This window comes from Cavia porcellus, unplaced genomic scaffold (assembly GCF_034190915.1).
Source record: "Cavia porcellus strain 051 isolate PalLab524CR breed Dunkin Hartley unplaced genomic scaffold, mCavPor4.1 scaffold_5, whole genome shotgun sequence".
Classification (NCBI taxonomy): domain Eukaryota; kingdom Metazoa; phylum Chordata; class Mammalia; order Rodentia; family Caviidae; genus Cavia; species Cavia porcellus.
Genome location: NW_026947488.1, coordinates 77,967,412 through 77,992,863, shown reverse-complemented (window position 1 = coordinate 77,992,863; position 25,452 = coordinate 77,967,412). Strand labels below are relative to the sequence as shown.

The following is a 25,452-nucleotide window of genomic DNA, read 5'->3' as shown; positions in this document are numbered from 1 at the left end:
CAGACTTATTTTCTGTCTATGAACAATTTTAGAATATTAGATGAGCAAAGATATCTGAAAGGAAGTTATCATCTGAATGCAGTAATATGGAAAAGAATGAATTACAGACGTAATTTATCCATCTCAAGCAGATCCTAAACACTGATTATGTCTATATTTGTGGAGAAAATTGAAAATGTTAGAAAAGCCTCTCAGTTTTTCTAACTTTATTTTACATGTTTTAATTTGTATAATTGACTATCAACTGTTAACTGCAGATGCTTCTTTCCTTATTTGAGAACAGCCTGGACTCATGTGTAACTGATTCTGTAATTCAGAAACCTAAGCACTGAGTCTAGATTCCACGCTAAAAGATAAATTCTAACTTAAGATACTGAGTCATAGAGAGTCAATGGGGAGGGGTCTTCGACCTTAGTAATTGAGCGTCAAACCTAGGTAGCTTCAGAAGAATTCTGGCTTAAAATTGTGGTTCTGGTTAAAATACAGGTTGTTCCCACTGCAGGGGATGACCCAGCACAGCAACCTCAGCCTCGTGGTCTGTGACTATGGGAACTCTCTAAGTGGAGGTGCCCTCCCTCCAGCTCTTCTGCCTCCATCTGTGGTCTCAGAATTAGTACTTGTGAGAGGAAACAGAGAGAAAAAATAAAGGACAAACCACCAGAGCCATTTCTCCTTTGCCTTCCTCTCAAGTTCTTTTCTACCAATCTTTCTATTCCTCTTGAGACATTTGCTCTCCAAAACTCCTTTGCTAATATCTCCTAACATACTGGTCCTCTTGCTAGCAACCAGCTCCTAAGGACTGGGCTTTTAATATCTCCTCCACACACCAAAGTTTGAAACAGAAGTCTCACATCGGATTCTCTGAATTGTTAAATGCTCCACCCTAATCACTCCCGAAATGATTCTCTTCCCACATCTGGGTCTTTCTCATTGACCCCTTGATGACTACTGTGATAAAATGGCCAGAAAGCAAAAACAAGTAATTTCCTGAGCTTCATATTTTTCTCTATTTCCCTATTTCTGGTAATAATTACAAAGTAACAGCACCAAAACAACCACACCTTAAAAATTTCAGAAAGTGAATCGCACATTTCTTCAGGCTTAGGATCAACAATTTGTTCAACTCCCTTCAAAAGGACTGGTGAGTCTTCAGAGAAAGGAAGAGGTGTCATTAAGATATACTGACAAAGAAGCCTTCCCACCACAAAGCTATTCCCACAGAAAGCTCTGGACCCCCGCTCGTCTCTCCACACCCATCTATATTCTTTGCTTCTGCTGAGCCACATTGTAGGAAAGCAGAGCTGATTAAGCTGAAGTTGGGAAAATCACCTGCATTGGGTAGAGAAAAATGTTTTGGAAAAGCCACTTCCCCTACACTAGGCACAAATGAATTAGTGAACCCCTAACTGAAAGATAAAATATGTCATCCCATAGGAAGTTTGACAAAAGCAGTTGAGGTCTATAAAGTAGTAGTACTTAATGGATTATGACTCAACCATCCTACATTGTTTTGTTTTGTTTTAATAGATTGAGGAGCCACTACTATCTACTTTAATCAGTGGCTACTTATCTAGCATGGTTAATTTAAAATATTTTTCCCATATGGCTGCAAGTTTTAAAACAAAGAATGTTTGAAGTTGGTAATGTTCTTACTGCTACTCTGTATTTACTTTTTGATTCATTTGTTGATTTAAAATAGTTACTTCTGAGCACTTATTGTTTTAGACTCTGTGCTATAAATTTGTCTTACATATTCATTTTTATCCTTAAGCACTGTGATTTCTTTGTTGAATTCTTAAAATATGTGTATGTAGTTTCAAAAGCAATGTCTTAGAACATAGTATTTAAAAGTACAGGATGTGAAATTAGTTTGCCAGGCTTCAGATCCACATTTTAGTAGCTGATCAAACTGAGCCACTGCCTAGCTTTTCTGTGTGTCACTGTGCCCATCTGTGAAATGGAAGTAGCAGTAGTAACTAACTTAAAGAGCTGCTTTAAGGACTAAATATTATCAAAACATACAAAACACTGACAAAAATACAGTACTAGTCAATAAATATCAACTCACTAGAGGCAGTTAAAAAATCTATTGTAGAAAAGGAAATTAGAGTAACCACAAAATCTATCACCATATAAAATCATTTGGAACCTGTTTTACAGCAGTATTACTGTTATATTCAAGCTGTAAATACACAACTAGATATACAAATATTACAATAGGAAAATTAAAAAATGAAGCTAATGTAATTTTCTACAGAAGTAAAAACTCATTTTTGATATGCCAGGCATAAACAGCCGAGTCAGGCAAAATGATAAAAGAACTACCAAGATAAAAAGACACATTTCTCTTCAGAAGTCGTCTCCCCTCAGCTAGCCTCAGACTTAGGTGCTTTCCAAGGAGATTTGACCTTTGAAGTCTTTTCTGAAGGAAAAAAAAAAAAAAAAATTCTAAATTTCTTGTTCTATTGATTACCCTCCCAAATGTCTATTCTCCCTTTCCGTGTTACCTACCAGAGGCCTCTTTTTAATCAAGACCACAACTGAATGACTACTATTCCCAGAAATCCTGATGCCAACATTACCCTGTGAAGGGCTGGGAAAGTCCCTGGGCAAAGTGCAGAGGACCTCTGTTACAAGGATCTTGACCAGAATGGCACATGGACTCTCGCTCTTTCCTTTCCCTGCTTCCTAGAATGAAGGTATGCCAGCTGGTGCTGCAGAGGGCATATTATGATTCTGAAGAATCCTAAATTTGGAAGGCCTGTGCTCTTCAGGAACTACGAAAAAGAACTTGAGTTCTAATGACTACAGAGTCAATACACAGGCCTAGACAACTGTCTAAAATATAATTTGTTTATGCCTAATTTGTTTATACCAAAAGCTAGGAACTGGGAAGTGTCAATGCTGAGTGTAATTCTTCACAGATATGATGCCTACACCCCTTCTGGAGTAAAATACAGAGATCAAAATCAACAGTTCTGAAACTGGACAGTTAAGAAAGATCTCAGAAGTGACAAAAAATACATAGGTTAAAGACCACCCAGCTCATAGATATCTAAGAAAGACTATTAAACTACAATATGTAAGGTTATATAGTTTGTCAATAATTTTCAAAATTCAAACTTATTGTACAGAAAGTCCTATCTCTAATAAGAAATGCAAATTTATCTTAAAGTGGAAATCTTTCAAAAATGTTTCTAAAGAATAAAGGTCAGGAGGTATGTATGTGATATTTCCATAAGAAAAACATTATTAGATAAAAATACTTTTGTTGTTTAGTGAAGTGTGACTGAAGAATAAGAAGCACTTACTAGAATGTTTATAGTGAAATTCACAGACAAATTATAATAATCTACTATACTTCAAATAACAAAGAATTTCCATCAAGCCTTTCCACTTGCTTCTACTTAAATCTCTGCATGCCAATGTTCACGTTACGTCAAAGGCCATCTATTTAGTTGCACATTTCTACTGATTCTCATCATTTTTGGGCTCACTGATAATACAGAAAACTGCTCTCCTATTTAAAACCACAGGATTGTGCCTGTGCTAAAGTTTGTTTTTTGGTTTTTTTTGTTTGTTTGTTTGTTTGTTTGTTTTTAACGTTAAAATTTTCCTCAATAGGATCTCTTTGTAACAATGTAAGAGCTTTGTCTAAGTCTGTGGGAAGGGAGAGCCTTTGCTCAGCGTGAAAGGTAATAGATTAGCGATGTTGATAGATGAAGTCCTCTACTTATCCTTAGCAACGAAAATGACAGGATAAGCTTCCCAAACTAGGTCCCTAGGTGCGTCTCTACTGGGTCTGATAAACGTTAAGTGCCTTACCTCTCGCATGAATTGGGTATATGTCACACAATTCTCTAACAGGAGATTTATTTCACATTGAATGGACTGTTAAATAATAGCCTTATACATGAAACTATTGGGAGGCTTTTCAATGGAATTGGAATTTTTAGTAGTTTCAGATGTCTGGGTTATAGCTAAACTTTGAACTTAATTTTTAAGTATCACATTGCCTTAGATTCGGGTTTTAGTCAAGCAAGTTTTGATGAGAAAAAACAGCAAGGTTTGATTTGAAAAAGAAAATAAAATGTAGTGTATCAAAAATCTTTGGAAAGGAAATAAAACAGCCTAGGAATTATTGTTTTAAATGGTTTGATGCAAAATATGTCTTGAAATTTGTTGGATCATTTTAAAAAATCTTTATTTACTTAAAAATGTTTTTTCTAAAGACTTCCTATCAGAACATATATAGGTATCTGAATACAATTATTAGTATTACCAAAACAGGTGCAGCCTTTGAGAATTTCATTAAAGAAAAATTCATGTCAGAGTAGATGATATCCTGACATATTATTGGGAAAACTTCAAAAAGTCGTGAAGTATACGCTTCAGGAATACAATTTGAACTTGGATATCAAACACACTGATGTACAAGTTATGCCTTATACATAGCTCACCTTCAAAGATACTAGGGGAGAATAACAAACCTGTCAATCTGTCATGAAAGACACATTGAACACACTGAATACAGCTAGGTATCTATAGATAGGATAAAAATCTATCAAAACTTGAACATTCTAAGAAATGTCATTAGCAAAACCAAACAGAAGTAAAGTTCTTAGTAAAAAGACGTTCCAACTAGGAAACTACTAAATTAAAATGTTAATTCAAAATTGGATATTTTACCTGAATTTGCAGCAGATATTTTGCCAATATTATCAGTTTCACTCCTTTTAAATATATGGAAAGTATATAGTGGTAGTTTGCAAAGAATAGCAACAACAAAAGCAGTTTCTGGGTTGATCCTGTGCTAATGATGGGAGATATTCTAAAATGCAATTATGAACATCTTTGGGTCCACATAATCACTTCCAGATGTCATCAAATTCATATGTGAGCATTCAGAGACTTGGTTTACCCTAATGTTTTAGATGTTTGTTTACTATGTATACCTTCTGTGAACTAATACCAGATTTGCATACTTTACATATTTTGCTAAGTCTTTAGAGGCATTTTAAAAGTGTTCACTGTATCCCGTGAGTCCATGCCACTTTGCAATATAATCTAATCTCTGATATTCCTATGATAAATTTCATCAGTGGATACATATACATATTTATTACCATAAAATGTTTAGGTATAATAGTGAAATGAAAGTTCAATTTTTCTAAATGAATTTTCTTAATCACTAAAGTTGTCTCTTTCCCTCATCCAAAAATGGGTATTTCAAAAAGATAATTCAGTAAAAATGTCTGTTTTCATTGATTATATGGTAGAAGTATATTTTTGAAATATAAATGAGTCACATTAAAATACATCCTTTAGACTCTATATAAAGTGTCTAAATTTTGAAACTGAGAGGTTGTGACTGAAGAAAACAGGTTATCTTGTAGATACCTAATTATTATAGAATCAATTCTGAAATATCATTCTAATGGTGGCTTAGAATGCAGTACTGGCATTTTTAATTTGATCTTTTTTTGATAATCTTCATAAGCCATAAAGAGAAAAAAGCCTTTTCATCATAAACAATGCAGCTTTACAAATGTTCTAGATTTCTGGAGTTAACTAATACACTCAAATCTGTAGCTTGCAAGCACATGAAATCTCAATGGACTACAACCTTAAACTATTGTAAAGCAACATTGAAAATGTGAAAGCAAAATTAGAGAAATTAAGTGCTTAAAATATTACTTTGCATACTAGACTTATATACTAGACACACTACAGCCTTTGCTTTCATCATCAGTTGAATCCTGATATACCTAATATATACATAGAGCCTTCAGTACCATGCATTCCCATTTTACTTAGCAACACATTTAAACAATTCTGTGTTCCCCTGTAGAATCTAGGCAGGATTCAATGGCAGTATAACCAGCTATATTTTCTTCCAATTCTTTAGTAATATGCAAATGATTTGTTTTATATAAATACTTTCTTGAACCATTCTACTTGTGCTTTTTTAATGAAACAAATTCTCCTCTTGTAACCAGAAGTCTGCTATAAACGTAAGTCACCTGGGAGCCTGGCCAAAGTCTGAAGCAGCACAGCTGAAGGGTACAGCCATTTCACAGGGTCCTCTCAGAGAGTATTTGGTTTGCTTTCCTAACTTTCTAAAAATAGTAGATTACACAGGCTACCTCCATCTCATGGCTCAAGAACTCAAAAAAGGCTGGACTACAGATTTCAGTAATACATAGAGCACATTTTATTGAAGAAGCCAGGATATTACAAGTCTTCTAAATTCCTTCCGTTTACTTTCTGAGACAACGCAAGTGATCTAGCAGTTACTGGCACGGAACTCTCATAACGCTCCCAAATTTCAAAACTTTAAACATGAGTCAGACTGTCACTTTTACTGGTTTAAAATCTATTTTTGATCTATTTATACCACAAAATCTAATACAGCAAGACAATATTATATAGAATTCTAAATACTGTATAATCACATAATAGGTTGTATTTTAAACCATGGGTACTTAAATTGCACATTCCAAATTGCTTTTAATTAATTCTAAGCATGTTATTTCACTAACATTTCAGGAGTTATTTTCCTGGGTATGAAGTTCCAACATTAAAAATAATTGTGTCTATTTTTTTACTCTTAATAAAGTATTTTACATTTTAGATACTAGGAAACTGTTTTCTTAAGACAAAGGAAAAGGAGAGCTTACACTACTTGATTGCTATAATGATTCATTTTATAAATACATTTGAAATCTTCAAATAGTTTTTTTTTTTTTTTTTAAGTCCTCAATGCGGCAGTTGAGTCTTAACCACATAGCATGTCATTAAGCAACACTGCTGCTTTACTCAAAGGGGAACTGTTCTGTGGCCACAAGTGAGCAGCAACTAAAAAAATATTTTGAGATGGAAAAATAGCAACTGAATATTAATGTTTCACAACGTTTCCAAATGCCATGGAGGGAGAACTTCTGTTAAACCCCTAACAGGGTCACAACCAAATTTAACGTCTTAGTTTTCCAGCTACCAGGGAAGTATCAATTGTCTGTAAGATTAAAAATTACATTTATTAGTAACTGGCTCAAAACAGAGTTGCCTATCTACACAGTTGGTTACTGACAAGAGCAATTAAGTACCCTGTCCCTCATTTTAAGGGTCTCAGTCTAATTACGCCGAAATTCAGTCAGCACGAATTTAGGAACACACATCCACAAAGGCACAACCACTGTGCCCTTCATCAGTGCCTTTCAGAGGATAGAGGAGGAAGTCCCAACGGTAAGGTACAACTAACTGCTGACTGATCTCTGAGACTATGACAGTGACAATAACTTAATATTGTAAGGTATTTTCTGGTTATGAATACATTCTTTTCATTACACTTGAAAATGATATCATTGAAATCTGTGGCAAAAACTTTAGTGAGCAGTCCAAAGTAGATCAAGGTGCAATCAGTTGAAACAGTTAATTCTTAGCTCACCATGTTACTTGCAAAAGCATTATTTTTATGCCTCTATTATTATTTTAAAAAATAAAACAAGATGGATCTCTTAAGACTTTCACTTCTCTCTGTATGTAGATGTGATAGTGATCATTCCTCACAGTTTCAAGGAATTACCCTGAGGCATTTGTATTCAAAAGTAATTTAATTAAACCTGATAAGTTTAGAAAACCCAAGACACACTTCTATTCTTGACCTTGCATCACAAAGTAAAGACACATATAGTATCTTTTAAAACACCTAATTTCAAACCTGATACCTACATTGTAAGTCCAATGACATTCTTGAATGTCAAGAAATGCTAAAGTAAATCTTCTAGTGACCTGCTCACAAAGCTAACTTTAACAATTCTAGTTGATACTGTTCTAAATTAAAAAAGACTAATCACAATCTAACAGAAAATAAACTGCTTATTTCACACCAGAATTTCAGAGAATGAAAAATCTAATAAATAATAGCAGTGATAAGTTTCTTAATTTATGAAACTCACACTGAACAAAGTTTGTGCTCCAAATAAGGTACTGTAGCAGCAGTACAAGACTTCACTTTGATTTATGTGTTTCACAAAATGCATGGCTTCTGCCCTTAAAATAATAAGCCCACAAAATAAAAATGACACTCCAAAATGTCAAAATATTAAGAGTAAAAATCATAAGATTTTTTGCTGTTCTCTTATAACAATACAGCACCTTAACCAAAATAAAAAACAAGGACAAAACCATCTTCATTCAGCTACTGTCACAGCCTTGTACATAAGATAGGTATATGTTAAATGTAAACACGACCAAATTTACCACTCCCAAGCTGACATTAACTCTGCTATTACTACATAAAAAATTATAATTACGTCAATAGTTTCTGCTCTAGGGAAAAAAAATGTCATTAAAGGAATGATGAGTTATTCACAACAAAGTTTGTCTAGACTTGGTTCTGTCATAACTCATAAAGTTCTCCAGCCCGACATCATCAATAACAACATACTGGATAACTGAACTACTAACAAAGCAATCCACAATTCCAAACTCAGAGGACTGTATGTCCACATCACCTTTATTCAATTATGCAGATCCTTAAAATAATATAATATTTACTCACTTTCAATGAATCAAAGCAGGCGATTACTCGTCCATTTTCAACTTGGCAGCTTTTCGAAGGATGTGCAAATTTACATTCCGTGTCTGGCCGTGAGCAAGTCCCCCTTTGAAACTCTCTACATACTTCCAGTGTTAGCCATTTTGTGTCCCGAATTGGTGTGACATTAACAGCCATGTTTAGATTTTACAGGTAGTTAAATGTTTCAGTGAAACCAACAAACCCAACCCCCCCAAAAAAAACCAAAAAAAGATAAACTGATAAAACTGTAAAATGATGAAAATGTCCCCTCCAAAATACTTTTCCCCTACTCCCTGCTTTTAAAAGTACATGGAAAATTGTATTGTCAATATCAAGGAAAAGATCTCCCACTAGAAATTCACAGCATGAAACTGTTAATTCAAAGAGCTTTTGGTTTTTAGAGAAATACAAGAATTATAAGTAGATGAATGTTTAAAAGTAGGGCCTGGAATCAGCCTTGTGCTCTCAGTAACCCCTTCCCAGTGCCAATTTGGAGCCCAAAATGCAAGCATGAAAACGTGGCAGACCCTCTGACACCAAATTTCCAAGCTGCTTTCAGCAAGTTGTCTGAAAGGGAATCTCCTCACAGCTGAATTTGCAATGGAGTTTGGTGGTGCAATCGGTATTGATTAGTTTGGCATAGACAGATGCAGCAGTTTAGAGCAAAATCGAGAAAATGATTTTGTTTTCCTCCTTGATTTCCTGGCAGAAGATATCTTACTTTTTTCAGCAAACTTTTCTCTTAAAACTAAAGCAGCCTAGGGCAATGCCAGATACTTAGAGCTTTTCTCTTGATTATAAGTAGAAATGAGGGTGTCTGGGCTAGAGGTGGAGGGTGGATGTGCTGTCGTCACAGTCTAGCTGGCAGCAAGCAAGGCAAAAGCAGAGACTGCTCTAGAAGCGGTTCCAAGCAGCAGAGACGTCAGGAAAGGCACTTCTTAGTACCAACCTGTAGAGAAAAGAGATAGGTTAAGATTTACTAAGTAGCACTTCACAGATGTCCTACAGTATCACAACCATGCCATGTGATACCAGACTAAGTAATGTTCAAAATCAGCCGCTCTCTTTCCCTCTCTCTCCCACACAGACACACACAAAAAAAAATACTTACAGTGAGACACATTGCAGCCAGCCATCGTAGATTATTAAAAAAGGGGGTCGTTTCCCCTTGTGGAGCAATGCATGATAGAGAGATAACCAATCACAGATAGTGTTGTAGCAATATTCTGGGCAGAAAGCCAATAGTGTGGGTTGTCTTATGAAAGGTCGTGCCTGTCAGACGTTCATTACTATGCTATAAGCACAGAAAATGTCCATCAGATGTGACTTATTCCACTGCAAGAGGACGAGCATGTGGGTTTTGAATTTACCCAACATGCAGTTAGTGGACTAAACCATGTTAGTTTCAAAACAGCTCCTAACACAAGTCAAAGCACTTGAAGATCAACACCAGCAAATAAAATGCAAGGTTTAAAATTTGCAGCTGACTTCCAAGCTGCTTTTCCTCAGGCTCAGCACAGGGACCGGCACTGAACAGCCTGCTCCTGCTGTCCTGACACGTGAATAAAAAGGAAAGGGGTGTTTACAAATGGTACATTCTCCTGACCTATCCAATTCACTTCCTTCTAAAGCGCAAGTCCTGCCCCTCCACTGAAAGCAGCACTCATACTGTAAAACTATTCCATTCAGCCAGCAGACACTTTGTCAATATATCACAGGCAGGCGAGATATGAACAAAAGCATCCTTTATTCGAACATTTTTAAAGCAGAAGCTGAGGTCATGAGGGGAAAATAAGGAGTGCAGTGTTGTCAGTGTGTCTGGTAAATCTGAAGTCAACCTCATGGGAGAAAGTGATTCCATCGCAGAAACATTAAATATTAAGTGAGCAATTTGATTTGAGCAGTGTGGTGTACTTTGGAAGTTCAATTCCAAATAAAGCTAGAAGCTAGGGGAGGAGGGACACCCAACTGTCCAGTAACCCATTAACTCAGCATGGTAAAACTACTTACTCCTTAGAGGAGGGCATCTTTGTATTTAACAACTCATTGTCTCTTTTAAGCAGGATGGAAAACTTTCAGAAAATATTTACTAGCTGAGGGGAAAAAAAATGACATTTTTTTTTTCCTTTTAAATGTTGCCAGTGAAGAAGATACAGCTTTAGAAATTAAGTTTTACATTTCAAGGAGACAGAACCACTGTATAACATCATTAAATTAATTACATCTTCATGGCCCAAATGAGTCGACTGGCATTTGGCATCTTAATAATTTTGAAAATTAGAATATAGAACATGACTATATATATATATATATATATACCCCTGAATAATAAAATTATACTTTTTTTCTTCTAATACTATAATTCTCTGAGTATTTTTGTTTTGAGTGATTTTTGTTTCATTTTGTTTTATTTGTAACACTAAGGAATGAACACATGGCCTTCACACTGAGCCCTGTCCCTGTCCTTTTTAAAAATCTTTATGTAAAACAGTCAGTCGCATTAAGGTACCGGGCCTGTATTCAGTCTCCTGGAGTGCCGTGATTTTGGGGGCATCAATACTATATAATTTGAGGGAGCTGGGGATTTAGCTCAGTGGCATAAGCACCTGCCTTGCAAGCAGGCAGTCCTGAGTTCAATTCCCGGTACCGATAAAAAGGAAAAAGACAAAAAAAAAAAAAAAAAAAAAAAAGAAAAGAAAAAAAAATACTATATAATGTGTAACATGAATTTAAAAAACTATTTTCTGAAACTATTTGGAGAACATTACAGTTAAAACTACAACTTTTGATAGACCAAATGGACCAGCTCTTCCAAGAAATGTTTGTTTTCAAAAATGTTTTTAGGTGTAATGCTTGCTTACATAAAAATCCAATTAGACTCAAAAACTCAAAAGTTGATTCTACCTTCCTGAATTTGTTCTGCATTCAGAATTTTCTCAGCAACTTTAATGGCCTGACCATGCACCATATGTATGGCTTTAGTCTTCCTCTCTAGAATCTCAAAATATCATACCTGTAATAGTTTACCTCCCTTAAAGCAATATAAAACACCATTTCCTCCAAGAAACTGCCAAGAGCCATTTCTTCCATCTCCAACAGTTACATATAAATACTGCCATCTCTAAATTACCTTCGTATGTATGCCCTACACAGCACATTATTTCCTACTCGGTCTCATCTACTAGCAGAGGCAATACTACTCATTAGCAACCTCAGTGCCTAGCACACTGATAGGAAAACAGATGGAGTTCTTCTATAAGTATTAGTATGTTAAATCATCAGTTACTATCTCAGGAGGATTGGAGTTATTTCTGGGGCTGAAAAGCACACATATACAAACATATTCATAAAAAACACATTATGGACATATTATATTAACACACTTGAAAACACACAGAGTCACACAGATCACTACGTCTATACATTACAAGTGTGCCAAGGTCATTTTGTGACCAACTGTCGGATTCTCCCTCTGGCCTTGGACAGCTCCCCCTTTCATTCCACATGGCAACTTTTCCAAATTTTTGTCACTCCCAAATCCTTTCTCCGTGTTTTTCTTACTATCTATAAAAGAAGATCTTAAGTCACAAATACTTCATAAACAAACCATAGTCCCTTGGCATGAATCTTCCCTGACCTTCCCCTTCATTCATCTTGGTTAAGCTTCTCCAAGCTTCCTCCCACCTTGACTTGCTCCTTCTCCAGGCTTCTTTCTTTTTCCACTCTTTCTATACGTACATATCCTGTCTTTTCAGTAGTTTTTTTTTTTTTTTTTCCCCTCAGTCTTTAAATATACTGGAGTAACTCCAAAGTGGAGAGGGTGTCATGGGACCCCGCCCTGGTGATATCCTTCTCAACCCAAAGCTCTTACTCTGTCACCTCCAGTATCTAAAGTGTCACATTATATGTGCTATTTCTCTGCTTCTTCCTCTCCCCTTTACTTGTGAGTCTGTATCAGTTTGACATCTATGGCCACCTCTTTACTGCCCAGTGAAGTTGACAATGATCTAAGAGCCAAATCCAAAGATTATGTTTACTCCATCTTTCCCTGACCTCTAACACCATTGCCACTCCCTTACTGGAACCTTTCCCTTTGACGTATTTTACCCTTTGACTTCTGCCTATGCTGTACTTCTTGTATACTTACAGAGACAAACAACTGAAGGGTCTCTGCATATACACTGTTGCTGTGAGCTCCTGAGACTTGCTACATGCTAGCCCTTTGTTTGACATGACACATAATTCCTCACCCCTGCAACCTGGCAAAATCCCTTCTTATTTAAACTGTTATGCAGGCATTGCTTTCTCTGTAAAGTTGGACCAACAATGCTACACATTAATCTGTATCAGAATATCTTCCATACGCAGCAATTACATTTACTATTTTGTGTCTCTTCCTATTTCCTTCTCTGAGATTATAAACTCTCTGACAACAACATATACCCTAATGTTCCACTGCCCAGATCCTGGAACATAACAGACTTTTTTAAATGTTTGGGAAATGAATAAACTTTGTTCATAATAAAAGGAATAAACATAAATACAAGAATGTGTTCCCAGTTAAAGGAAATGTTTAAACTTGATACATGAAGTCCAAATCGTATGAGAAAGGAAAATGGTATCATTAGAAATGTCTGTATTACTTCATGATTCTGTCTAAATAAAACAAAAATAATTTCTAAAGTGAATTTTCTTTCTTTCTGCCCTACTACAGGCTACTTGAGGGTGCCATTCAAATATAAAATATACTTTATTAAAATTCTTACAAACTAGTACTTTATTTTCTATAGGAGAGCAACTCCACCTACTTCAAAGGTGTGTTACTGAAAGACATACATTGGTATGCTGATAACATTATTCAATTGTGAAGACTACATATATAAATGGTAATATACTTGAAATTAAGCATAGACAGTAATTAAAATAGACACTTTTGGTTAAAAACTCAAATTATATCACATAAATTAATGAGTCTAAATTTATATTATACCTTACATTGTTTCTCTTTATTCTAAAAGAATTTCAAGAAAGATCAAAGATTTTTATAACTGTTTTAGCAAATTAAGATATCCTAGGATTTGTACCAATACTGAATTCATTTCTTCAACTAGTGGTAGGGATGAATTCTGCAATCAGAAAAGATGTTCAAGTGTTGGGTAATATACAGACTGTAAGAATTTTTGCACATATTCTCTAAGAATAAGTTTCATTTTGAAATAATTACAGAAGGAAAATTTCTACTATATAGTATATTTTAATATACAACAACTTCTCTAAACAATAACAAAAGATTGAGGAATTTAACAGTGAAAATTAGATTTTTTGAAACCTGTATAAAAACAAGCTCTCGGGGCTGGGGATTTAGCTCAGCGGCATAAGTGCCTGCCTTACAAGCGTGTAGTCATGAGTTCGATCCCTGGTACCAGTAAAAAAAAAAAAAAAAAAAAACTCTCTTTACCTTACTGACTAAACTCCAAATTTCATGCAGTTCCTCCTCTGATGTATCATATTCTAAAGACATGCTTATTATGCTAAAAGAACTATGAGTGAATTTTTTCTTGAGTGATGTCAGAAGTCACACAAATACTCTATTTTCCTTCTAGTTCCCTAGAACTAGAAGGAAAATAGAACTAGAACTAGAAGGAAAATAGAAAAAAAGGAAAAGAAGGAAATGAGATGATGGGGATACAGAAAAATAAAGAAAATATCAAGAACAATTTTTTAAATCAACATTTTTCTTCTAGTCCAGTATATATATTAATTGAATAATAAGTAATACACTAGAGGGGTTAATATAAATATAGATTTAAAGTCCACATATATCTGCAACAGAAGATAAATGCTTACAAGCTATGAGAACGAAATTCTATTTTAGAGAATTGGAATGCTTCTACGTATGTTATTCTTAGTCATGTATGTTTAGTAATCATTCCAGTTCTTCTAAGCCAAGTATAGGCAAATGAATCCAGTTACTTCCAGAGTAATTAAGTTGGAATCTTGGGGACGTTTTCTCACACACTTTTGGTGGTAAGATAGGTTACATACTGAGGAAGTGAACTAAGTAATTACTTAAAGTCTTTATTATGAGCTTTATTTATCTACTCTGATAGTTTTAATCTAACTGGAAGATCCAAGTGACTTCAACAAGTTTGGAGATGACATGCTGGAGCCCCTTGCCCAAAACCATAACTTCTTCCTTTGGGTCACTAATGTCAACAAGTCCATAATTAGCAATGTACTGTGTTACCAAACTAAATCTGCTCACACAACAATCTTACTCAGGGCTGGCTTACCCTAAATATTAACAAAGTCTGCAATATACAAACAAATAGCTAAACATTTTCCTAGGTTGTACAGCTATTTCTCTGCTCATTAAGGTACTAAACAGAATAACTGAGCTGTTATTTATTATATTGGGAAAACTGGTCTGAATGGGTTAACGCAACCTTCAGCACTATCTAACCTCTTTTAGTAAAGGATTGAGATGAGTATTTCTCAGGGAGGAGTAAGCATGTTACCAGCAGCACCCATGACAATTTCAGGTAGTGCATAAACAAAGTAATTTTAATAGCTACATTAGAATGCTAATTAACCACCTCACCAAGTCTGTGATTACAATGGTATTACAGCTGAAAAGTCAAAGTGTATGAAAAATTTATGGAGTAAGACAGTAAATGTATGGGCAAAATCATAAAGGTAGTATGAAAATGAAGTTTTGGAAAGAGTGCTAAGAAAAAAAAAATAATTTTCAATAACACATCTTCCGGAATGACACCCAGACTGCCAATGCAGCCTGCTGGTCGTACACATTTCAGACAAGCTGCTGCCAAGGAAAGAAATGTTGTGTTTACTAACTCAAATAAGTAATTGAAAGCCTGTCAACCAGTCTTGTAAAATTCTGGTCCCTTACAGGTTTGGTTTCTACATGGTCTGTTCTTAGAAAGATACGGAAAGGGTATTGGTTAGGTGACACATAACTTTTAAAGGTTGGATGTCCAAAAGTAACTAACTAAAGTCTACTAAAATTAGCAAATGACATTTGTAAAGTAAAGTAAAGCACAAAGCTTTTATTCACCAACAATCTAAAAGTGAACTTTGAATTAATTCCCAAATTAGGAAAAATGAGAAAACTTTTAAAAAAAAAGACTAAGATCGCTGGATGATGGCTATCACAATAGATAACTAGACATACACACTGGGCATCGAATACACGTTCTTTCAGTTCCTACTGCTGTTATCTTCTTACATCCTTCCCAGTCACCATCAAAATTGCTCAACCTATTGTTCTGCCCAATAGCAACTCATATTTTGCTGTAAGAGACACACATATCACACCAAATACTAACCATGAAAGAAATCAGAGTGATATGATCTGCTTACAAATTATCTGCTCATGATTTGTCTAAGCATGAAAGCCCCATGATGCAGGCAGCAGTTAAACCAGCTCTCCATTCTCCTCTAAAACTAGCCAGAACACAGCATCAAATCCAGAAGGAGCAAACAATGTTAATCACATGACTATTTTTTAGTGTATCTTCATACTAGTTTACAAAAACAGGCTACAAGTTACAATGCCTGAGCTCTAGATACACAGATGAACACGCTGGGTACATCACCTTTATAACTGAAAGTAGCATTGAATGGCACTCACTGGAAAGGCAGCATGAAGCAATGAAGTTAAAATAAAACCATATTTAAATACTTCCTGGATTATGAGGTTAAAAGGTTCTTTTTTTTTTTTAATCCACAAACTAATTCAAAACATGTTGTGTGGCTTTGCATATTTAAAACATTTAAATAATTATCTGAAAATATGTGACAACCAATCTTCATTTCTAGCAAGAGAACATTTGCATTTTTTGATGCTATTCAAACAGGCAATTTCCTGTAACTGTTACTTTATCATTCTTCAGGAGAAAACACTAATCTTTTAGTGCTTTATTTACCCATATATTTCATAAAGACATTATCTAGTTAGCCTCAGGTAGTTGTATCTATCTTTCTACAACATTTAATATTTCAAGATGATAAACAGAAATCAGAACACAGATTACAACAAAGTTGACTATGTTACTAAGAGCCAAATCATATAAAATCAAATCTCACCATTCCATCAGTTTGCAGAAAGAATAGTACATTGAACCATCCAGAATTTATCAGAGTGAGCCTACTATGACAAAGCGCAATTGCTAAACACACTATCATTCACACTGCAATGCCCTAATCATGGACTTTGAATGTAAAGCTTACTCAAATGAAGTAAATTATACTTTACATAGTAATTAAGGACCAAAGTCCTAGCTTTGACACAGAATCTATCTTCTGAACAGTATTATGTGTAGTTTCTTACTGATCACACCAGTACCTGAAACATTGTAAAATACGATCTTAGTTGATTAAGAACTAGTAGCAGATTAGTTTATGACAACGCAAAAGTATGTATGAATTTGTTCAATGAAAGAATGGAAGAAAAAATTCCCAGGGCACCCTCTAAATCAATTTAATTTGCTATATATGTGTGCTACTTAGTCCTGCTAGTCTAACTTTCTTCCCAGAGCAAAAGCCATTTTCAAAGCCAGTGGTCCTAAGATTTTTTCCATAATTAACCTATCCCTGCTTTCTATTATATTAAACTCAATTATCTGAGATAAAATTATAAAATCCCCAAATAAAGAAATGGCAGAGATAATTAAAACCCTATCCAAAATATAGATTAATCTCTACTAAGATTTGACCTAAACTGTTGCCATATTTTACAGAATTTCTAAAATTTAATGTGGCAATTGCCCTCACTATCACCTAAACCTGAATACAAAAACCTAATCTCAACAGATATATTCAATTTCAAAATGCCTGATTAAAACCTAACATAGTAAACTCAATTAGGAAAATCTTACTGCCTTTTTTCTATTCAAAGCTATCCAAAATATGTTGCTTAATCATTACTTATTGTGAGAAAAGTACAAAAAAAGTTTGTAAGTATCTAAAATAATCGTCCAAATAACATAAATCAAACCATTTATGAATGAATATAGAATCACCTGATCACGTATTAAAAGGTAGTATACTTCTTACAATGTTAACAACACAAAGATATTTACTCCTTGCCATATTATCAACGAAGTCTCTTATTATTTTACTAAACGCATTTCTTATCCCAAACTTTATAGATGTTCAAGCCACATAGGTGCTACAAAGTTTAACATTACAATCCTATGGATATTTCTCTATTGATTCATATATTTTACCTCAAAGAGTGCTTTTTCAATAAATAATCTCAAACATATTTATCGTCTCTTCAGTCCTAGGGATTGAACTGTACATACTGAGCAAGTGCTGTATCACTGAGCTATGCCCCTTATCATCATATATAATCTTAATAGTGTAACAGTGTCAGCTGCATTCATTCTAAACATCAATAAAATATTAAATTATCAGTTAAATATGAGCTTTTCTATTAGAAAATCTAAAGTTCACATATGCTCACAGACAAATACGATTAATGCTTGTATAACAGTGAGCTAAGTGCCAGTGTTTCTCAGAGTAAAATATGTTATAATATAAAGACTATGCCTAACATCTCATATTTCCATTTCAATGTACTTTAAATATTATTTGGGGAAGGTCCCATATTAACTCACATATTTAACTAGACCCAAGATGTTTAATTACAACAGAATATGTTAACATTCTGCAATATAAATAAAAATTAGAAAAACATTTATGTTTTTTCTATCCATAGAACTATATCGATATAATTAGTTTTTAACTATATCTTTCCATTATATGCTCATTTTATTACTAGCAGTTATGTAAATTAATGCCATTTTTCAGTATTTTAAGAAATGTTGCCACAGGTGTATATATAAAATTGTTTTATTTGAATGTTTAACAATATAAATCCTTTGCTCATATAAAGTATACTCACCTATGAACTCCAAAATGAATAATAATATGTTCTTCTACATTTATTAAAACTATGCTGTACTTTGAAAGAAACACTCTCCCTAAGTCAATAGTGTAAATTTCTCTTGGGGGGACACACAAGAGGTACGAAATCTTTTTTTGATGACTACAACTCAAATTCTATCTTTGTCTTTTGCAAAATCTTTTCAACTGTTAACCTTTACATAGCAGCTAATCAATGGAAACATTTGTAACATCAACTCAACTCCCATTATTTTAAAACAAATCATTTCTTTACTAATACAATTACAATATTTATATTTTTAAATTACTTGTTGAAACAAAAGAAGTTGAAAACAATAGAAATTGAAATAAGTGTTTGGGCTGGCAGGGTATCAAATTGGGTAATATATACTTAAATGTTATTTTCATAATAATAGAAAATATGTGGTTAAAAGTATCTTTATACATGTTATATTTGGAAAATCTCTGACAGTACTACCTCTTATGATTAAAGGAATGCTTTTTCACACATTATTTCTATAAGTGTTTGACAATACCCTACTGGTCTCTTCCTTTTCAGATGTTAATTGACTAAAGGAAATGGTTTCTGACAACTGCTATAAATAATACAAAGTACTATCAAACTGGCTAAAGCACAAAAGGAACTCTGGCAAACTCATGTTTTCCCATGTGGTAATTTCCCGAACCTGTCGATCTAGTTATATTCATTTATGAATCTGGCATGGAGAGTCTTCCTGAAGCAACATATATTTTCAATTGAAATAACCAAGATAGGTCTACATACTCTTTTATGATTTTGGACTACAACTTATGTTTCCCCACCTTACTTACCTCAAAATGTATAAAATAATAGTTATTGTTATTTAACTGTTATTAAATAACAGGATAAAGATGCATGTCAAAGATTTTTTTTAGGCTCTGCAATGACTGCTTAGCAAAGTATGGGTATTTCCAGTGTTTTTATTCTCATTCTGACAATATGATTTTGCCATTTTGTCAGAGTATAAAGTCATCTTTCTCAGAAGAGAAGATAAAAGATTTTTTCTTAGGTTTTTATACTGTCCAAATGAATACGTTTATTAAATTAACATTTCAGCTTGAGACATGGTTCCTTTACTAAATGAGTTTTAAGAAAAACTTCACACTATTTTAATTGCACATAAATTTCTGTGCATTCTGCAAGAGATGTAATGTATGAGGAAATAAGAAAAATAGACTACACCTTTCTAATGAGACAGCAGTTAAAGTTCAATGCATTTGCATCAGGATCATACACTCTCATAAAGCAAGGACCACCTTTCTGCAACAAATTAGAACACAAGGGTGGCTAGGTAATAAACTCAAGTAACTGCCAGTAGTTTATTAACAGTGACACTTACTATTTCCAGGATATGATGTTCCAGATAGATTTTTGGACTATTTATGTCAGTCAGTTAAGGTTGACTGTTAAAAGCGTACATTCCTGGGACTTCTCTAGCTGTAATGTGGCTAGAAATTAGGACTACACATTTTTACCAAAGTCCAGAAGTTACCCTTAGTCCCATGTAATTTTGGTAATCATAATCAACTAAAGCAAACATGTTGCTATAATCAGTGGTTGTTTACTGTGTTTCTACCTAATCATTTCATTCAAAATACCATCCCTGCAAAGATTGCTATATAAAAATTAAGTGACATGCACTTTGCTTGTATTCTACCAACTACTTCAGGAAAAGTAGCACATCTGTAAAATGTCATGAGTTGCACTCAGATATACCACATATTTTTTCATACTACTAATCAGGTCTCAAACCATTTATGTTTTAGTTTTGCCCAACAACTCACTCTAAGATAGCATGCAAAAGCAAGTCACTTTGTAAAGATCCCCAGTATACGTAGGACGAATTAAGGGATATATTGGACAAATTAAAGAAGCACTCTCTGAATTTTTCAAATTTCTTATAATTTAAACCTGAAATCATTATATATAATTACACATACACATACATAGATGAAATGCCTTATTACCATCACTATTATTAGTTGCAGTACTAAAGAGAGAACCCACAAGGCCTTAACACTGAGTTACATCCCAAGCTTTTTAAAATTTATTTTGAGTCAGAGTCTCACTGTCAATAAATTGCCCACACTGGTCATGACCTTACAACCCTCCTGCCTCAGGTTCCCAAAGTGCTGGGATTACGGCCATGTGTCACCATGCCCAGTTGAAAGACATAGTATACAAAATGGTATTTTGGTGCCTTACTTGTTTAGGAGTATAATTTATAACAGTAAAGTTGTGTCACAAAAAAATTAAAAATAATTACCATTCATACAATCACTAAAATTCCAAATAAATTACTATAGATAAAATGTGAAATAAGAGCGAAGTGTGTTTGCATGAGTATGAGGTAATAAAGAAAAGAGTTTACAATGGAATTGACCTAATCACTTCTCTCATACAAAAGCATAAATTAGCCTTTTACTTAAATTCAAGTAATCCCTTGCTAGAGTGAATAAAAGTAAAATGACCTAAATAATACTTTGATCTTGTAATAACCACTATATTTTGAATAAAACAAAACATGTATGCTCTTTTATTAATAATAACCCTTTAAAAAATAAACTTATGAAAGGTATCTTAGGGGCTGGGGATTTAGCTCAGCGTCATAAGCGCCTGCCTTGCAAGCAAGCAGTCGTGAGTTCAATCCCTCATACCAATAAAAACGAAAAAGACAAAAAAAAAAAAAAAATGAGTTTTAGAAAGGTATTTTGTGCAACATTCTATACAAGTAATGGCCTTTTTGTTGTTGTTGTTCATACAAAAAATAAGAAAGGTGCTCATCTGCTTAATTTTGAAAATAGTTCCTACTGAAGAAGCCATAGAAACTTACTTTTCCTCAAAAACTCATGATTCTATTATTTTTCAACTATAACGTTTCATTTATTGATATATAATCTCTTCCTAAGTTTGTCATTTGCTTTTAACAAGTCTGAGACCATTATAATTCTTAAGCTTTTTGTCAACACATAAATCGAGAATTGTATGAGTAACTGACTTAGTCATCACAATTCCCTTAGCTTAGATTAAGTAGAAGAAACAAGACTCAAAATCAAGTCTCCTAGTATCAAACGTAAAAACTTCCTCCACAATACATGCTGGCAATTTAATATCAACCTTTGTGGAAATGACAACGATCATAAATAGAAGCCAAGAAACACTGTGAGAAAACAGGAAGTGGAGAGTGTGCTATGCGAGACACGTTACTGCCCATCACTTGCGTTTGCTCTGAGAGGTGCATAGGAGAGGAGAATCCTGGAGCACTGATTCTGAAGGAGAAAAGATGGCCTCCTTCACAGAACTGAAGGGGATGCCTTATCCTTTTAGGTCCCCGACACTGGACATTAATAATGTATACTTGGAGAGGTGAAAATTCATCATTACATCTATCAGTTTCTTTGCAATTAAAAATGCTAATCAATTTTGAATCCACCAAAGAATTCGAAGGACTCAGAATCTGGGTAGAAGATTAAGTGTTGGGGAAGGTCACTGAGCATGATTTTTTAATTTATCTGTACTTCAACAGGAGCATATATTTTCTTCAGAATTTTCATTACAGAAATTTAAAATGTGTCAGCAGAAAACCTGCTCACAGGTTTCAAACAAATGCAGCTGTTTGTTTTATTTTGTTTTGTTTTGTTTTTGGTATGGGGGGACAGAACTTACAACCTTGTGCTTGCCAAACAGGCACTTGTGCCACTGAGATAAACCCCCGGCCACGAAATGTTATTGTGAAAGTACATTAACTGCTACAAGCTAAGTAAAAATGTACATGGTAAAGTAGATCTGTATCAGCCACTAAAACAGTATTAAAAGAGCAGTAAAGGAGATGGAATAATTGTGAAATACCTGGAATCCATGTCAACTCTGATAGCTATTTTGACAGCTATTAAACCTTACAAAAAGCCCATGTAAAGTACTGCTGCCCTGTAATCCCAGCACACTGGAAGAGTGAGGAAGGAGCATCAAAATTTTGAGTCAGTCGTGGCACTTTAGCAACTCAGAGAGGCAAACATAGGCCTGAGAATGTATGTAGCTCAGTGTGCAGGCCCTAGGTTCAATCCCTAGTACTGCTAAACAAACAAAGCCATAGAAAACATACCACAATGAAAGCTTTCAGTATTTGAAATGTCATGAATAATTACAAAAATTATGCTCCATTGTATCAGCTGCCTATAAGCACAGAGAAATAATAAATAATAAATTGGTTAAGAAAATGAAAAGTCAAATCAAAAAATAAAAAAATTATTATCCCCAGTACAATGGCCAAAAATGTCTTCTTTGATAAAAACCGTAAATGTTACTAGTCTATTGTGCTTTTTATTTTTCTGTACAGCCCTAGGAAAAAAAGTTTCCCTTAAAGAAATTTAAATATATTGAATACATATACTGTATTTATGAATATATGTGTATTGATTATTTACAGTTTGCCCTATGTACACAGCCTAGACAAGGGAAAAACAGCCATTCCATAAGAAATATGCTGCTTAATCAAAGACATAAGACTAACAAATAATCATACAAAACAGTAGAGGTAAGAGCAACAGTGAAAATTTAACAGAGAGGGAGAAAGGTCAGAGGTCAGAGTGTGAAAGTGGATGAGATACCTAAAATGGACCTGGAAGATTTTTTCTCTTTTCAGTGCTGGGGATGAAATCCATGTCCTTGCACATGCAGCACAAAGTACTCTACTACTCTACTCCTGGCCCTGAAAGAATTGTTAACTGTTTAGACAGAGACAGATAGACAGGCAGACAGGCAGGCAGACAGGCAGACAGAAAGAAAGACAGACAGACAGACAGACAGACAGACAGACAGAAAGAAAGAAAGAAAAGAAAGGAAAGGTCACTAAGACCACTGACACACAGACAAGTAAAGGCCAGGAAGGGTGAAACACAAACCCTGAACACTGGGGAACGGTATGCAACAGACTGGCAAGAACAAGTTGCTGGAAATATGGACAGGAACCAAATCAGTAAGGGTCTCGCAAGCCAGGCTGAAGAATTCAGATTTCACTTCTTAAGTAATTGGAGTTCATCCATTTCATGATTTCACCCCAGGGCAGAGTTAGAATATTTATCTAAACACACTAAGGTTTAAGAATAAAGCACTATATGAGATATGAAGAAATCCTATTAAACAAATGACACTTTTCTACTTCCAAACATTTTGCTTAGGTTGCCAGAAAGCTGAGAGAGACACTTGGTGCTCAATGCCATCTCAAGTACTTGTTTCATCATGTTTCCTTCTAATTGATTTGTGATATTTTTCAGTTGCATTTGATGTGCACATTGCTGTTGTAAGTCGACTCACATCCTTTTCTTGATGGAATATACAGAATATATAAATAAAACTAAAGTAACATCTCTCCTATAGGACAAAACTAGAGATGAAAAACCAGAAGAGAAAAAGCAACTGAGAATTCATCCATCAAGTAAAGTTCATTTTTCTACGAATATTTCATTAACAGGCAACCACAACTAATCAGAAAACCCAGTTAGTGCAGTTAATAATAACTCACAACTGGGTTTAGCAACCTACTCACTTGCCTGGCTGTCCAGTTTGACCTTTGCTGTGAAATCACTGCTCCTACTCTGAGGCCAAAATGACCTTCTGAAACTTCCAAGGCTTCCAAGGCTGCAGATATTTTCAGCTGTATCAGCCCTGGCTGTCACAGCAGTCTTCTGCATGAGACTGAGAGGCAAAACTAGAGCCTCCTGTACTCACTTGACCTTTTAAACTCACAATTCTTTGCTGCCAGTCAAAGTTGAGCTTTCTCTTTCTACATTATTTGGTGGTACTATTTCTCTTGCTTAACTGAAAAGAGGTAATTCCAAAGATAAAATACATTTCCTTTAAATGAATATAAAATAGTTCACCTATCATGTATAGTGAACAGAACACTGGTAAAGGTTTTAAAACAAAAATCAAGTAGCATCTACACATAATAGTTTTTAAATTACCAAAATGATTACTTAAATTTAGTGGCAACAAAACTAACAAAATGTCATTTCTGCAATGTTCTATTTGAAATTTGAGAGATGTCCATATTGTGTAACTGTACTTATTATGCTTAATAGTTAATGCTTAGCACACTTGCTAAAATACAAAACAACCAAATTAATATTTAAGTTAACAGAGCAGAATGTGCAGATTAATACATTTCATTTTCCTTGAAAATATTTAACTAAAATACAGGTGCTAAATTATCTTACCAAAACACCAAGTGCACTAGAATGAAATCTTTAAATCTAAACTGATCTATTTTTATGGATGTATCTATCTCAGAAATGTTTTGATAGATTAAGAGAAAACACTGGTTAAGTCCATTAACATAGTGAAAATTGTTGCTTTGTGAAGAGGTTACAATTTAACACTAGCAAAACAAAAGAATGGAAATTAATTTAGACTTCTAACACTGTGAATACTAGTATCTATCAAATGTTTGATCTCATACCTTAGCAATGTTACAAAGTTATAGTATGTTCAATTTTTTTGTTTTATTTCTATTTACAATCTATGGCATATTATATTTTCACATGATCATATCTGCAATCAAAGCAGAGATATTCTAGATGATATTATATATAATTTTACAGCAAATTTACAAATTAACCAATTAGTTAGAAAATAGATCCCTTAGCTTCATACATTTATTCTGCTACTTTTAGCTATAACTTTTGCACTATTTCATAATCATTTGTGGATTATATATGGACATATGAGTACAACATGAACATGTGCACACACATGGACATGCTGTAATTACTTCACTAAACATCTGGGTGTAAGTTAATCAGAAATCTTCAAGAGAATGTAGAGCTACTCAATTTTCAATGGTATGTTGGCTTATTTTAATGCTGACAGCAGATTTTCATTTTTTAATGAGAGAAATGAACTG

At 34.2% G+C, this 25,452-nt stretch overlaps 1 protein-coding gene across 18 annotated transcripts in view; it reads right to left on the bottom strand.

The window, feature by feature from the left end:
* The window catches only part of Mbnl1 (muscleblind like splicing regulator 1), a 193,491-nt gene that overhangs the window by 132,298 nt on the left and 35,741 nt on the right, over positions 1 to 25,452 (bottom strand). For 9 of the 18 annotated variants that reach the window (XR_010047626.1, XR_010047627.1, XM_063249199.1 and 6 more), the window contains exon 2: positions 8,564 to 9,530. The exons of 6 other annotated variants lie outside the window; for them this stretch is intronic. Coding sequence is in view for 8 of the 12 variants with exons in the window: in XM_063249199.1 (XP_063105269.1) it covers positions 8,564 to 8,737 (174 nt within the window). In the remaining 4 variants the exon portion in view is untranslated. Of the gene's footprint in view, positions 1 to 8,563; positions 9,531 to 9,692; positions 11,193 to 25,452 lie in introns of those variants that run through there. 3 more of the 18 variants (XM_063249211.1, XM_063249206.1, XM_005006731.4) reach the window with 2 other exon arrangements.